Source organism: Gymnodraco acuticeps, unplaced genomic scaffold (genome assembly GCF_902827175.1).
Source record: "Gymnodraco acuticeps unplaced genomic scaffold, fGymAcu1.1, whole genome shotgun sequence".
In the NCBI taxonomy this organism is placed as follows: domain Eukaryota; kingdom Metazoa; phylum Chordata; class Actinopteri; order Perciformes; family Bathydraconidae; genus Gymnodraco; species Gymnodraco acuticeps.
Window position 1 is genome coordinate 6,069,092 of NW_022990295.1, and position 13,988 is coordinate 6,083,079.

At 42.1% G+C, this 13,988-nt stretch overlaps 1 protein-coding gene across 4 annotated transcripts in view; it reads right to left on the reverse strand.

Moving 5' to 3' along the window:
* Nucleotides 1-1,944: 1,944 nt before the first annotated feature.
* tmem63c (transmembrane protein 63C) overlaps nucleotides 1,945-13,988 on the reverse strand; it is a 38,204-nt gene continuing 26,160 nt past the window's right edge. For 2 of the 4 annotated variants that reach the window (XM_034222454.1, XM_034222455.1), the window contains exons 7-23: nucleotides 13,798-13,849; nucleotides 13,585-13,693; nucleotides 12,767-12,840; nucleotides 12,564-12,644; nucleotides 12,368-12,488; nucleotides 12,057-12,190; nucleotides 11,773-11,895; nucleotides 10,110-10,263; nucleotides 9,916-10,022; nucleotides 9,217-9,303; nucleotides 9,042-9,107; nucleotides 8,780-8,942; nucleotides 8,589-8,694; nucleotides 6,566-6,733; nucleotides 6,340-6,452; nucleotides 6,172-6,246; nucleotides 5,100-5,327 (exon numbers count right to left, since the gene is read on the reverse strand). In XM_034222454.1, the coding sequence (XP_034078345.1) occupies nucleotides 5,100-5,327; nucleotides 6,172-6,246; nucleotides 6,340-6,452; nucleotides 6,566-6,733; nucleotides 8,589-8,694; nucleotides 8,780-8,942; nucleotides 9,042-9,107; nucleotides 9,217-9,303; nucleotides 9,916-10,022; nucleotides 10,110-10,263; nucleotides 11,773-11,895; nucleotides 12,057-12,190; nucleotides 12,368-12,488; nucleotides 12,564-12,644; nucleotides 12,767-12,840; nucleotides 13,585-13,693; nucleotides 13,798-13,849 (1,961 nt within the window). Of the gene's footprint in view, nucleotides 5,328-6,171; nucleotides 6,247-6,339; nucleotides 6,453-6,565; nucleotides 6,734-8,588; nucleotides 8,695-8,779; nucleotides 8,943-9,041; nucleotides 9,108-9,216; nucleotides 9,304-9,915; nucleotides 10,023-10,109; nucleotides 10,264-11,772; nucleotides 11,896-12,056; nucleotides 12,191-12,367; nucleotides 12,489-12,563; nucleotides 12,645-12,766; nucleotides 12,841-13,584; nucleotides 13,694-13,797; nucleotides 13,850-13,988 lie in introns of all 4 variants that reach the window. The other 2 variants (XM_034222453.1, XM_034222452.1) reach the window with 2 other exon arrangements.

Here is a 13,988-nt window from a genome sequence, read left to right on the forward strand (position 1 = left end):
TGGACGTTCTGCTCCCAGTGTGACTCAAGCAGTGCTGGGCACCTGGTTGAGTCAGAGCTCTACCTGTTAAGTTCTGGTTGGTTTGGTGATTTTCGAGATAAGCTCGTCTGACAATACGGGAGCTACAATTTCCCATAGTGAGACATCGAACGGAGTGTTATGAATGAGAACTATAGGTTACTTACGTAACCCCAGTTCTCAGAGTAACATGAAGTGAGATGTCTCACCAGACGGCCCTCCTTGCTATGGTGAAGCGAGAAGAGGTGCTTATTTTGAATGATGCATGCGTCGTGGCGCAAGCTACTTATAGGGGGTGAATTCCCTGACGCTGACGTCAAGATCACCAGCCAATCAGGATTGGCGTAATGAGATTGATGCTTCTGTTTGCTCCGCGATGAGGCGCATCCATAGTGAGACATCTCACTTCATGTTACTCTGAGAACTGGGGTTACGTAAGTAACCTATAGTTTTGAGTGAGCGTGCAATTGGCATGCTGACAGCAGGAATGTCCACCAGAGCTGTTGCCCGTGAATTGAATGTTCATTTCTCTACCATAAGCCGTCTCCAAAGGCGTTTCAGAGAGTTTGGCAGTACATCCAACCGGCCTCACAACCGCAGACCACGTGTAACCACACCAGCCCAGGACCTCCACATCCAGCATGTTCACCTCCAAGATTGGCTGAGACCAGCCACTCGGACAGCTGCTGCAACAATCGGTTTGCATAACCAAAGAATTTCTGCACAAACTGTCAGAAACCGTCTCAGGGAAGATCATCTGCATGCTCGTCGTCCTCATCGGGGTCTCGACCTGACTCCGGTTCATCGTCGTAACCGACTTGAGTGGGCAAATGCTCACATTCGATGGCGTCTGGCACGTTGGAGAGGTGTTCTCTTCACGGATGAATCCCGGTTTTCACTATTCAGGGCAGATGGCAGACAGCGTGTGTGGCATCGTGTGGGTGAGCGGTTTTCTGATGTAAATGTTGTGAATCGAGTGGCCCATGGTGGTGGTGGGGTTATGGTATGGGCAGGCGTATGTTATGGACGACGAACACAGATGCATTTTATTGATGGCATTGTGAATGCACAGAGATACCGTGACGAGATCCTGAGGCCCATTGTTGTGCCATTCATCCACGACCATCACCTCATGTTGCAGCATGATAATGCACGGCCCCATGTTGCAAGGATCTGTACACAATTCCTGGAGGATGAAAACATCCCAGTTCTTGCATGGCCAGCATACTCACTGGACATGTCACCCATTGAGCATGTTTGGGATGCTCTGGATCGGCGTATACGACAGCGTGTTCCAGTTCCTGCCAATATCCAGCAACTTGGCACAGCCATTGAAGAGGAGTGGACCAACATTCCACAGGCCACAATCAACAACCTGATCAACTCTATGCGAAGGAGATGTGTTGCACTGCGTGAGGCAAATGGTGGTCACACCAGATACTGACTGGTTTTCGGACCCCCCCAATAAAGCAAAACTGCACGTTTCAGAGTGGCCTTTGATTGTGGCCAGCCTAAGGCACACCTGTGCAATAATCCTGCTGTCTAATCAGCATCTTGATATGCCACACCTGTGAGGTGGGATGGATTATCTCGGCAAAGGAGAAGTGCTCACTATCACAGATTTTTTCAGATTTGTGAACAATATTTGAGAGAAATGGTTATTTTGTGTATATAGAAAATGTTTTAGATCTTTGAGTTCATCTCATGAAAAATGGGAGCAAAAACAAAAGTGTTGCATTTATATTTTTGTTCAGTGTAAATAATACACTAGCACTGTAAGCACAATATCCTATGGACACTACCTAAAGGCATCATGTGCACATTTACTCTTGCACTACACCACATGAAGTATGGCTCACTGCCTCTCAAGAACCCTTCATCAAAGACCACAGTAGAGGAGAGAAATAACGACTTCATGGCACAAGATGAGTGGATCAAGCTGAATTAATTTTAATTTCAGATTACAGCACTTCACTTTTGACAGAGGAAAACTCATAGGCTGACATAGATCAATCTCAAAAGCAGCCTGTCCCCTAACCTCAACTTTAGGAGATGTAACAACCCACATTTACAGCAAGCTCACATATAATGTATGACGTAAAGTATTATGATACACACATTTCATACTGGTGGACATGTCTGGAAAGTAAATGTACTTTCAAATAGACCTTGGATGTCCGACAGTATATGAAGAGACATGACATGATACAATACAATTAGTTAAGCATGAACATGGACAATCCCTCATTGAATGGCCGTTAGAGTTAAGAATATCCTAATAAGTTTTATTTTGTATTTTCAAAGGAAAGTGAATTTAATGATCTGTGTAACAAGCTTCTAAAAGAGAAACCCACAGGACATGTTTGTATTTCGCAGTCAGAAATGTGGAGATGCTCTTTGATGTTTTTTTTCCAAATAGATTTTACATCAGGATTCTCTGCACTGGCCACTTCATTCACTCTGCTGCCAGCTTTCATTTCCTTTATACAGCATAATAAATTACAGTTAGATTTCTTGTAAAATGGAGCAAATAGATTTAATTTTATGCAATAATATGGCATGATTTTTATGAAAGTACAGCTGAAAAAAATATCAAATCACAGGCAGTTTATGAAATTATGAATAAACTATAATAACTCAGGACACAAAATGTACTGTACTAAAAATAAGCCTACCTTTCCTGAACAGTCACAGTGCCGTCACTGTTAATCAAACAAGTTAGAATTAAGATGTCCAAAAATAAATCATATACAAGGAAAAAATACTCTGATCAAAGAATACAAATGCTGAAAACTGAAAATGTTTTGATAGAAATTAAGAACAAGGCACCAACACGGACACAATAAAACATCCTTGAAAAGCCGCTGAACTGCAGTGATGTAAAGAAAAACCGGAAGAGGGATTTTGATCGCATCAAATGGTCTTCATCAACATATAAAGTTTGCTCAGTTCTCCTTGACTTACAGGATTTCAAACATTTTATTAATATGGGCATCTGTATGACTTCTCTATGTCGGTTGCTGCATACATTTACCATTTTAATACCCTTAAAAGCTAAAAGAAAAAGGATAGCAAGTAGACCTAGTGCCAAGAATGTTTCTCATAACGATCCGCTTACTGCTTGTATGTTGAATAACAGAATTAACTAACCATTGAATGAAAATCACTACTCTGGGTTGTTTTTGTTGTGTTTTCATCTCTTACATGTTTCTCCGCTCTGTAGTTTTCAGTCCATGCAGCATATTTCAGACCATGCTGGATTGTCACACGAAAGGGAGTGTTTTTGTTCAAGGCACAGCAAGAGACATGAATAACAAACTACAATCAATCTACATTCAGTTTCATGAGAGAAACACTTTCATCCCTCTACAAAGGACATCAAAATAACCCTAAAATACACATTTTGCAAACATACTGACTGACAAATAAAACAATGAAATAAGCACATGTGAACCTTCTCCTGGAAATACATATACCTCATTCAACATAACATGCAGTTGAGTGTCACACATGGGTTAATGCAACTGAAAACAAGTTAAAGTATGGTAGTGCCTGAATTGTACTGTTTTTATTTGTATTTAGGACAAAGATCTGTGATAAACGCTGAACAAACAAATTCAAATAAAGGATTTTGAGCTATTATGGCAAATTATTATTAGTATTTTTATATAACGGCATCATAAGGAACACAGTATTTCACATAATAGAAATGTAAAATGAATAAATTACGGTACTCAAAACATTTTGAGAGAAAGTAAACTCCAAGGCATCATTTCAATAGGTTCATTTGGGGAAGACACCCCATTTACTTCGAGTAAGATAATAGATAATAAGGGTCAATACCACACGCATGTCTGTCTGTTAAATTTAGAGCTATTGCCAGCAGTCAGCTTGCGTAGCTTAGCATGAAGACTGGAGTCTGTCCAAAAGTTTTAAAAAATACCATCATGCACCTCTAAAACCCATTGCTATGTCTTATTTGTTTAAACCATAAAAAAAATGGAGTAAAACTACACTTGAGTTTTCTGGTGTCAACAAAGACATAATATCTCCATCTCTTGCCAGCGCTTTGCCTCTGTTTCCAGTCTTTGTGCTAAGCTAAGCTAATTAGCTGATGTCTGTAACTTCATGTTGACTATGCAGACATAATAGTTGCATCAATTGAACTAGCACAAGGTTGAACCATTACTTTAAAACAAATAAATAAATACAATGATGTTAGATCACATACACAGTTAAAACAGCATAACAAAGAAATACTCTGATTAAGACAGGACAGCTCTGCTAATCCGTAAACAATTAGTCTTCATCCCCAACCCAAAGCACAATATCAATGACACCAAAAATACTGTAGCAAAAATAGCAACCTTAAATTGATAGTTTACAACAAGCTTCAGGTACAGTCAAGCTGCTTGTGCCTCCTTGGAGAGAGTGTTCACATATATTACAGTAGTCTCTGAGTTACATTAGGCCCTCCGTCTGTCAGCTCTCTCACTGCAGATGGCTTCACAACTAGCTGCCCTCACCCTCAGCCTTGTGAGCTCCGCCGCCGAGGAACCAGATTTCACCCGTGCCCAGACCACACTGTCAGTCTGCCGGGGCAAGCCTGCTCACACCACCCACACTCATGGGAACTTTCACCTCCGCTCATGTCCAAGTGGCACAGCATGGACAGAGTTTCTCTGATAGCAACCCAAAGGCATTTCCACCCCAGTCACTTTCGTTACTTCACCTTACCTTTTTAACTTGCAAATGAAGCCATACACGAAGCTGGGATCCCTGTCATGGAGCAATCAGAGAACGTAAATTGTACACTAAGGGATATCTATTAGTTTGATGTTTGGGTCCAGGTGACAGGTTCAGAATATGTTTGTGTATTTATAGTGATGTTTACATGGACCCTGCTCCTGTATTTGTTCCTCTTCTGGTTCTTTATTCTTCCTAAGCGCAGTCTGGTCTCGGGGGTCTGAGGCAGCAAAGTTGGAGTCTGAGGTCAGAAGCGAAAAACGCAGCTTTGCAGCATTAAGCAATCTGTGTTCCGCAGGTGAAGGACGCATTGAATCAGCTTGGGGGATTTGGTGTTACTGGAAGCCCACAGTGCTGTCCATGAGTGGGCTGGACAAGTAGGGGACTGGGGGGTCTTGGAGCTCAGTCTCAAGGGTTTGGATGTTTCCTTCCTCACACTCTTCCTCCGCCGGGCCGTGGCTTGAACTCTGGGAGCTCGCCATGGCGCCGTAGCTGTGGTGGGCCGGGGAGGGCATGGGAGTCAGAGCCAGCTCTGGCTCCAGCAGCACAGACGCCACAAACAGCTGAGGGAAGATCAACATAGAGTTAATGACGGTGTCACCCAGTGGATCACTCGCGGAGTACATGAGATAAAAGCATGTTGTAAACATGGGTTTGTTTACCTACCCTACACTTACGATGTAAAAACTTTCACCAAGATAAGATCTCAACAAATTAATAGGACTGAGTTTCCATGCCCCAGGTCAAGTCTAAAGCAGGAGTAGCCTAGTAATTTAACCTACATGCTCTGAAGGATCTTGCAGTACTTAGACAACCTATTTAATTAAAAGTAAGCAATACCACAGTTTAAAAAAACACTTGATTATAAATAAAAGTTATGCATTCATAACTTCACTTGTGAACATACAGAAGTATTGAGAGACACTGTTATACTAGGTATCCTTTTTTTCCCTTAAACACAATCAAATCATTGGGTTGATGCTATTACTGATGCTTTCATTATTACTTTTTCCTAATCTACTGCAGTTTACATTATCTAGTTTATATTTTAAATATCTGCAAAGTAAATAAGGCTGTCAGATAAATGTAGTGGAGTTGAAGTTAAAACAACATTATCCTCTGTAATGCATAGGAGTAGACGCTTGTTGCAGAAAAATTATGAAAGCACCTACAAACTGTAAGCTTTACTTGAGTAAATGCATTAAGTAATTGTACACCACTGCTACAGGTGTTTTTGCATGTGTTAACCCATGAGTCTTTGTTTAAATGCCAAAACAAGAATTGAGTGACAATAAAATCACAATATGTATGTTAACTATTATAACAATCAAATGTATTAAATGTATCGTGTAATACATGTTTAAAGGTGTACTGTCAGGCAAATAAGAGAGAGAAGTGATACTGTACATTGGAGGCAGTGGTAGATGTTACAGTGCTCCTGTCTGCGTCAGTGAACGTCCCCTCTGCAGGCTGATCAGACATCTGAAACAATGACAATGCATACTATTCATTCAGTATTCAGTATTAGTGCGTCCTCAGCTGAACTTAGCTTTTGTAAGTTACAAAAGGGCTGACCTGGTAACTTGTTGACTTGTCTGGTTGCTTCCTAAGGCACAAGCGGAAGAGGGAAAAGGCAATACACAAGAGCAGGGACACTAAGGTGAAGAGAGTGATGGGATGCACTGGACCTGTGACAGTAAGGAGAGATCGCAAAGACATAACAATGTCTTAATGTTTTAATGCACACTTACAATAAGATGACGGTCACTGTAACAGGACAGAAATGCAGGTGATACCATACCTAATCTGAGCATAGAGAAGAAGAGCAGCCAGAACATGCAGAGGATGGGAGCCAGGACCACCTGGTTGACGGCGGCTCTGTGGATCCGCTGGCTGAGTTTGGTGGGAACGTATGCATAGTAGATGTTGTATCTGTCAACCATGTGCTTCAGAATTAAATAGAGCAGACCTAGAAAGGCAGAGAAAACACATTCAAAAATCTAAAACACTACAGCATTCTTTGGCAAATGGGTTGCAGTATAGTTGATTAAAGGTGAAAAGATAAAAAAAAAAAAGATTGATTGAAAATACAAAATTACAGAAATAGAAACAAGACAATTGGAATTAAAAGGACATTGGGTTACTTTTACTTAATTTACTGGATAGCGTATGTTATTACTTTACATACTGTATAAATGATGTAATGAAGAGTCCAATAAAAAAAAATTCAAAATTCATTAAAAAAAGAAAACCCTGGTTGGTATTTCAATCGAAAAGTGATATTTAATATTTAGTTCTCTCCAATCTACCAACATCCACCAAACCCATTAGACTTTGAGGTCTCAAACACTGAATAAATACGAGGCTCAGTGTTCTGTTTAATGCAATGGTCATTCAGCAACTAAATTGTGACATGGTTACAGTGTGGCAATTTGTGACTCAGAGACAGAAAAAAGGCATCCTGTGTTTCTAATTTGTGGTTCCACGCAATGAGGTTTAACTAAGCCAATATGAATATTTGCCTTAGAAAATGTTTGTTGACCAAAATGCCAATCAGAATAAAACAGCACTAGTCAAAATGCACAGGACAGCCGGGTTGTATACATGAAAGGGCCGGTTCGGACTGAGTATTTTGACTGCTGAAGCAAATAGAAGCTTGGTGAGCTGTGGGCAGAGACAGGAGCAGAGTGGGCGTCTGGCTCGCAACTCACTGTGTCTGAGTGTCTGGGACTACAGCAGCAAATTCACACAGTCTGCATCGGACTGGCAGGCAGTCGAGGAGAGTGAGGTATGAGGGTAGACAACACACACACACACACACACCCACACCCACACCCACACACACACACACACACACACACACACACACACACACACACACACACACACACACACACACACACACACACACACACACACACACACACACACACACACACACACACACACACACACACACACACACACACACACACACACACACACACACACACACACACACACACACACACACACACACACACACACACACACACACACACACACACACACACACACACACACACACACACACACACACACACACACACACACACACCACACACACCACACACCACACCATGTATACATCACTTCAGGGGACATGACATTGACTTACATGCATTTCCTGGAGACTTATCCTAACCTTAACCATAACCAACACATGCCTAACCCTAACCCTTACCCTTAACCTAACCCTAAACCTAACCAAGTCTTCACCCTAAAATTAATGATTCCCCTCATGGGGACCTCCAATTTGTCCCCATAAGGGAGGCGAGTCCCCACACGTGACTGTGTAAACAGATTTAGGTCCCCACAAGTATAGTAATGCTAGGCCACATACACACACACACACACACACAAACACACAAACACACACACACACACACACGCACACACACCATGTAATGTATACATCACTTCAGGGGACATTACATTGACTTACATGCATTTCCTGGAGACTTATCCTAACCTTAACCATAACCAACACATGCCTAACCCTAACCCTTAACCTTACCCTAACCCTAAACCTAACCAAGTCTTCACCCTAAAATTAATGATTCCCCTCATGGGGACCTCCAATTTGTCCCCATAAGGGAGGCGAGTCCCCACACGTGACTGTGTAAACAGATTTAGGTCTCCACAAGTATAGTAATGCTAGGCCACGCACGCACGCACTCACGCACGCACGCACGCACGCACGCACGCACGCACGCACGCTAATAGGGAAGGTAATGGGACGGCAAAGAAAGAGGTAGATGGGGATGAGAAAGTATGTTGCTCACCAAAAGGTGTAATGATGGGACATGTGATGCTGTAGGTCATACTGACTGCAAAGATACACATGGTCCAGGCGTACTCCAGGCCAAACTGGAACTCATAGGCCTGGCTCTGCAGATGAAAACACAGTTAGAGTTTTTACATGATAAAACAGAGCACAATCTAATGTAGGCCTACCTGACAGGAAAACACTGACCCGTTTTACATGAATGCGCTCAGCCTGGGACTTGGCGAAGCAGAGGCGGAGGGCATACACTGTCAGTGCGGGGATACGAAGCAGCTCCATAGATGTGCCAATCATACTGGAGGTAATCACATAGTTTACAAAGAATGCACCGTTGTCAGGAAGAAACACACACCTGGATCAAGAAAACAATGAAGACTTAGTGTTTGGTCTCAACCGAGATATCTAACGAGCAATCATAATTGATATAGTTCAACAAAAGAAGACATCTTACTGGAATTTGACTTCCTTCTCATTCAAGAAGTTGACATCAAAGAGCCATGTGAAGAACAGATCCAGACTAAAAAATAAAAGCAAAAAAGGTGTTAAAATCATTAGAGTTGCTGGGATAAAAGTGTAAAAGAGAATGAATATGTTTGTTGATTGCCTGCAGATGTGCTGTAATATACCTGGACAGACCAAGTGAGGGCAGGATGATGACCATGAAGACCAGCAGGAAAAAACACTTGTGCATCGTGACTTGGTTCTCTCCAGATCTACGACATCAAACGAATAACATTGGAAAACATCGTTATGCAATGCATGTATAGTTAATAAAAACCTATCTAACGCAGTTGCTTTCAACATAATGAATTCATTATGTGAAATAATGTAATGTAAAGTCAGCTGACTAAATGTAAACGACTGTTGCGTTCATTAGCACGCACTGCACTTTTCACTTCAGTAAACAGTTCGTTTGCATTCGGCTCTTCGCACATCACGCCTGCACAACACGTTTGTGGCGGTGGTTATGTAAAGTAGTGGTGCTCATAGGTGCTGCGCGAGGTTATCTCCTTATGCACAGTTGTTCTGCTCCTCCTCCTGCAAGTCGCCATGTGCTGTTCCACTGCGCATGGCGACTACTGTGCATATCATTATCCTCACTGGGAGATCTCTATGACAACCTGCCCAGAATAACAGTGCAGGGAGAGTGACAGTAAGGAGGGAGCAACAGGGTGAAAGAGAAAAACATTATCGAGATGAAAAAAACAGAAATGCTGAGAGTTGAGACAGGCCTCTACATAAGATGGGGCTATTTGAAGAAGCGAAGGACAGGCATTTTAATTTTATAGCTGAGAGGAGAGTACTGGTCGGTGGCTGGTGCGTACCTGGTCCAGTGGGACTCAAAGAAAGCAGAGTAGTAGACGATGAAGGGCAGGAGCACTGAAAACGCCCACAACAGGAGGGTTGGGAAGAACTGGGTAATGATAGGGCTCTGGAACGGACAGAGAATGATTAATTATTGAAACCTGAAGAGGGTTGAAATGTAGCATTAAGGTTCAACTTGAGCTCAGAATCTGACCCGCAGGCTGTCCACAGGCCTTGTGACGTTGAACTTGTCCATAGTGTTGACGATGATGGCGGGAGTGGTGAGGAAGAAGAGGAGCAGAAAGAGGAGGATGTTGAGGAGGACGCAGCGGAGCCACCAACGAGATCCGCACACCGACAGGTTTTCCCTGGTGACCGGAGAAATAATGAGCCTCAATTTAGAAATCATCCAGCAGGACTGACAACACACTACTTTCCCCTGACACGCCTTTACTGTATGTATTGACATACGCTTTAAATAGCCAGCTCAGTATGTGAGCGTGTTTCCACTGCACTGTACTGGAGAGTGAGTTGGGAACCGCACATTTCAACGCTCAGTTTTAATGAAGGAACAAAAGGACCTGCTCAACCCCGCAGCCTGCCACGGCTCCAGTCGTCTAGTTAGTGCAGAAAACACATAAACACAACACACACACACACACACACTGCTGCCAATCAGGCGTGAAGCAGAAACAGTGAGCGCTACCATCTCTGTGGTTAATATCCCATACATATGCATCCCTCACTTGTTACATAATCTCGCTGCGACTGCTGCATTTGCTCTCCAAGATAACAAACATGCATTATAGCTAATCCAATCATGGATAGGGAATGAGCTTGAATGGTGTTTGAGAACTGCTGCACACAAGAAACAACACACTCTTACATCTTAGAGCTCAGACACCCGGTAAAAGCTGAGATGCATAATTTGCATAATGTTTACCTCTTGTCTAAATAAATAGACTCTTTGAGGTCCATCATCACGAGATCATTTTGCATCGACAAACCTAATTACAGCCCACAGCACTTTGGGTTAAAGCCTACCCACCATCCAGAGGTTTCCAAAGATACAAAATATGTTGGGTAAATTACAGGGAAATGTGTGTTAATGATGCATAAGATGTGTCAAAGGGGATATTACACTCAAAATATGTGTGTGCCTGGGTTTACTCTGGTTTCCCCCACAGTCAAAATACATGCAGGTGAGGTTAATAGGTGGTTGGACTGTAGGTGTGAATGCGAGTGATGGGAGAGGTTATGGCTCCCTGCAACCATGCACTCAGTAAGTACATATAACGAATACATATGCTCCATGAAAGATGGATCACAAGCTCTGCTTATGGTGTGAAATTGTCAGCTGTATTTATATCTAATTTTGCAAAGATCTTTACACAACAAGCATATTTGTCTTTACGAAAACTTGTTAGCTATGGCGTTCACAAGTTTAAGTTGACATTAACCTAAAACTTTTGCCACAATTTGCCAGATCTCGCACATATGTGTTTCCTAGACGGATAAATCAGACAGTGTGGTTTTGAAAAGGTTGAGAAAATGCTGTTTAAGTGTATGTTAGATGTGTGTTTTGTTAAAAATGTGTGTACAAATATTTACTTTGTTGATGGGGTGAAGGAATCAGTCATAATCTGTGATAGCATTCCCTTCTCCCATTGGGGTGAATAGATTTAGAACCTGTTGCCAGTCCCATGAAAATCCTCAAGCCACACATAATAGTCTCTCAGTTGTTTTATGTGCAGGAAAAGCAGCATGGGTTGTCGATGTGGAAAATGTTGTCTTTGAGGCTAATCAAGGGAAAATAGGGTTGACGAGGTCCCAGAAATAACGCAAACTATGTGAGTTTTGGGAATGTCCTTACTGACCATATGATGTCACTGGGGGCAGGTGCGTAGCTGACCCCCCATTTGTGGGACTGCACCACGGTGGTGATGCTGGACTGCTGGGGAGAACGACGGCAGCGAACACAACCATAGTCCTTCACAATGCTGGAAAACAAATCAAGGTGCAGAAATCTGGATCAGTATTCAGTAATGAGTGCTCTTTTGTCACTTTGTGGTTGTTATGGTTGCCCCCTGCTCTGAAAGGCTTTATGTAATGATAGGAGCTGACAGACATAAACCTTGATATCACGTTGTTGTTTACTCACACAGCAGTCATCCTTTCATCACGAAAAGTCACAAAGGCGATGCCGAGCCTCTTCATAGAGATGCGGTTCTTCTCAGCATTAAACTCATCCGTCCGCTTTTCTTCTAACTCGCTGTAGTACTGCTCTGCATCCACCTGCAGAAAAAAAGTTAGGCACATATCAGTCACAGCACCTTCCACTCTCAGAGAGATCCCCAGACCTACAGTACCTTCTTCTTGGTTACAGTGCCATCCAGTGGTAACAGACTTTCTGTGCAGCACAACTAAGCTACAACACATTTACTTACTTTAAATCAAACGGGTAAAAAGTACCTTTTCAAAGCCACAGAAGTCGCAGCAGAATATTTGAGCACATGGATGGATCTTGATCATGATCTTCCCCTCCTTCTGGGCCTTACTGGCAAAATACAGCCTGCCTTTCATTGCCTTCCGTCTGCAAAACACAGCGTTGTCAGATAAATGCATTCACACTGATCCCAAACTGAGTTTTTCCAATCTGTTAATGTACCTCTCCAAGTCCAGCCTCATCAGGTTGTGGACGTCGAGGCAGAAACGAATATCAGTGACAGTACAGCTGGGGTAGGCCTCACTAGTGAAGGGAGCAAAAGGAGTTCATTGAAGTGAAGGTAATCAAAATACTGCATGTAGAAATGTGCGGATGTTGGTGACATAAGTAGCTTAACAATGAAAAAGAGAAGTAAACATAAGTACTGAAAGTGTTTGGTGATGAGTCCTGGGTCAGAGATCTCTCTTGGTATGGACGTTATCATCAGCGTCCTGGCTACCTGCAACATACAGTACGATACATCCATCATTAGAATAATAGCGTCTTATCAAGAGGTATCAGCCACACTAGCACAAGTCTCTATGATTCTATGATGTTATGATTATGAGGCAATGAGCACCTGGGCAAAGACATGTAAAGAATCCTACCACCTATCTTGCATTATAGACACAGATTCAAAGATACCTCTTTTTGGTCATTAGGCATCTCTTTGTAGACGTTTTGCACTATTTCCTGGACTTTTGTTTCTCTTTTCTGTCTCTTTTTGTGTCTCTTTGTGTTTTTAATCCGTTTATTTGGGGTATTTGTGTTTGTAGCTATTGTGTGTCTCTTTATGATTGTTTAGTGTCTCTTTTGGGTCATTTTGTGTCTCTTTATGATCCTTTGGGTTTCTTACGAGTCATTTTGTATCTCTTTGTGTGTTTTTTTAAAAAGTTTGTTTATGATTTTGCAACAAGACATTTTAGCAGTAACATAAGCTTTGTTTGTGCTCTGTAGGCCGGTTTAGTAATCTGTGCATGTAAAGATGGTAATGACAAACATATCTTTACATGTAGACATTTGGTGCACAAATTAATTGTCCTTAAAGAATAAATCCTTATTAGTCCTTTTGACCGCTGACTTTCCTTGAGAAACATCAGCATGTTGACATCATTGGTCCAGAAATGAAGGTTAACTCTCAGAAATGGTCTTTTATTTTGCAGTGTAAAAATGGCCAGGCTTGATGTTTTAACAGAATACAGACCGTCTCATCTTCTCTGTACTCCAGCCGTACCAAGTGGTGAGCCATACACATCACCGTGATGATGAAGTATACCAGAGCCAAGATGCTGTGGAGCCACAGAAAGCTGTCCCTACAAGAGGCACAAAAACTCTGCTGTAGTTTAAACAAATATAGATAGTCCCGTTTTTCACATGTCTGTGCTGCATCACGACATTTTAGAAGTGTTGGACTTACTTTGCGCTCACATTAGCCAGCGTTGTTCTTCCAAAGTTTTCAGGACTGTCTCCTGTAGAAATAATTAAACATGACAGAGGGAGACATTTACATTTTCTAATGAATTAAAGGAAACTCTGCCTCTTTTGTCTGAAGCAACAATGAAGTCACCATTCAGAGAAAACGTTTTCCATCCAATTTAATGAAATCTC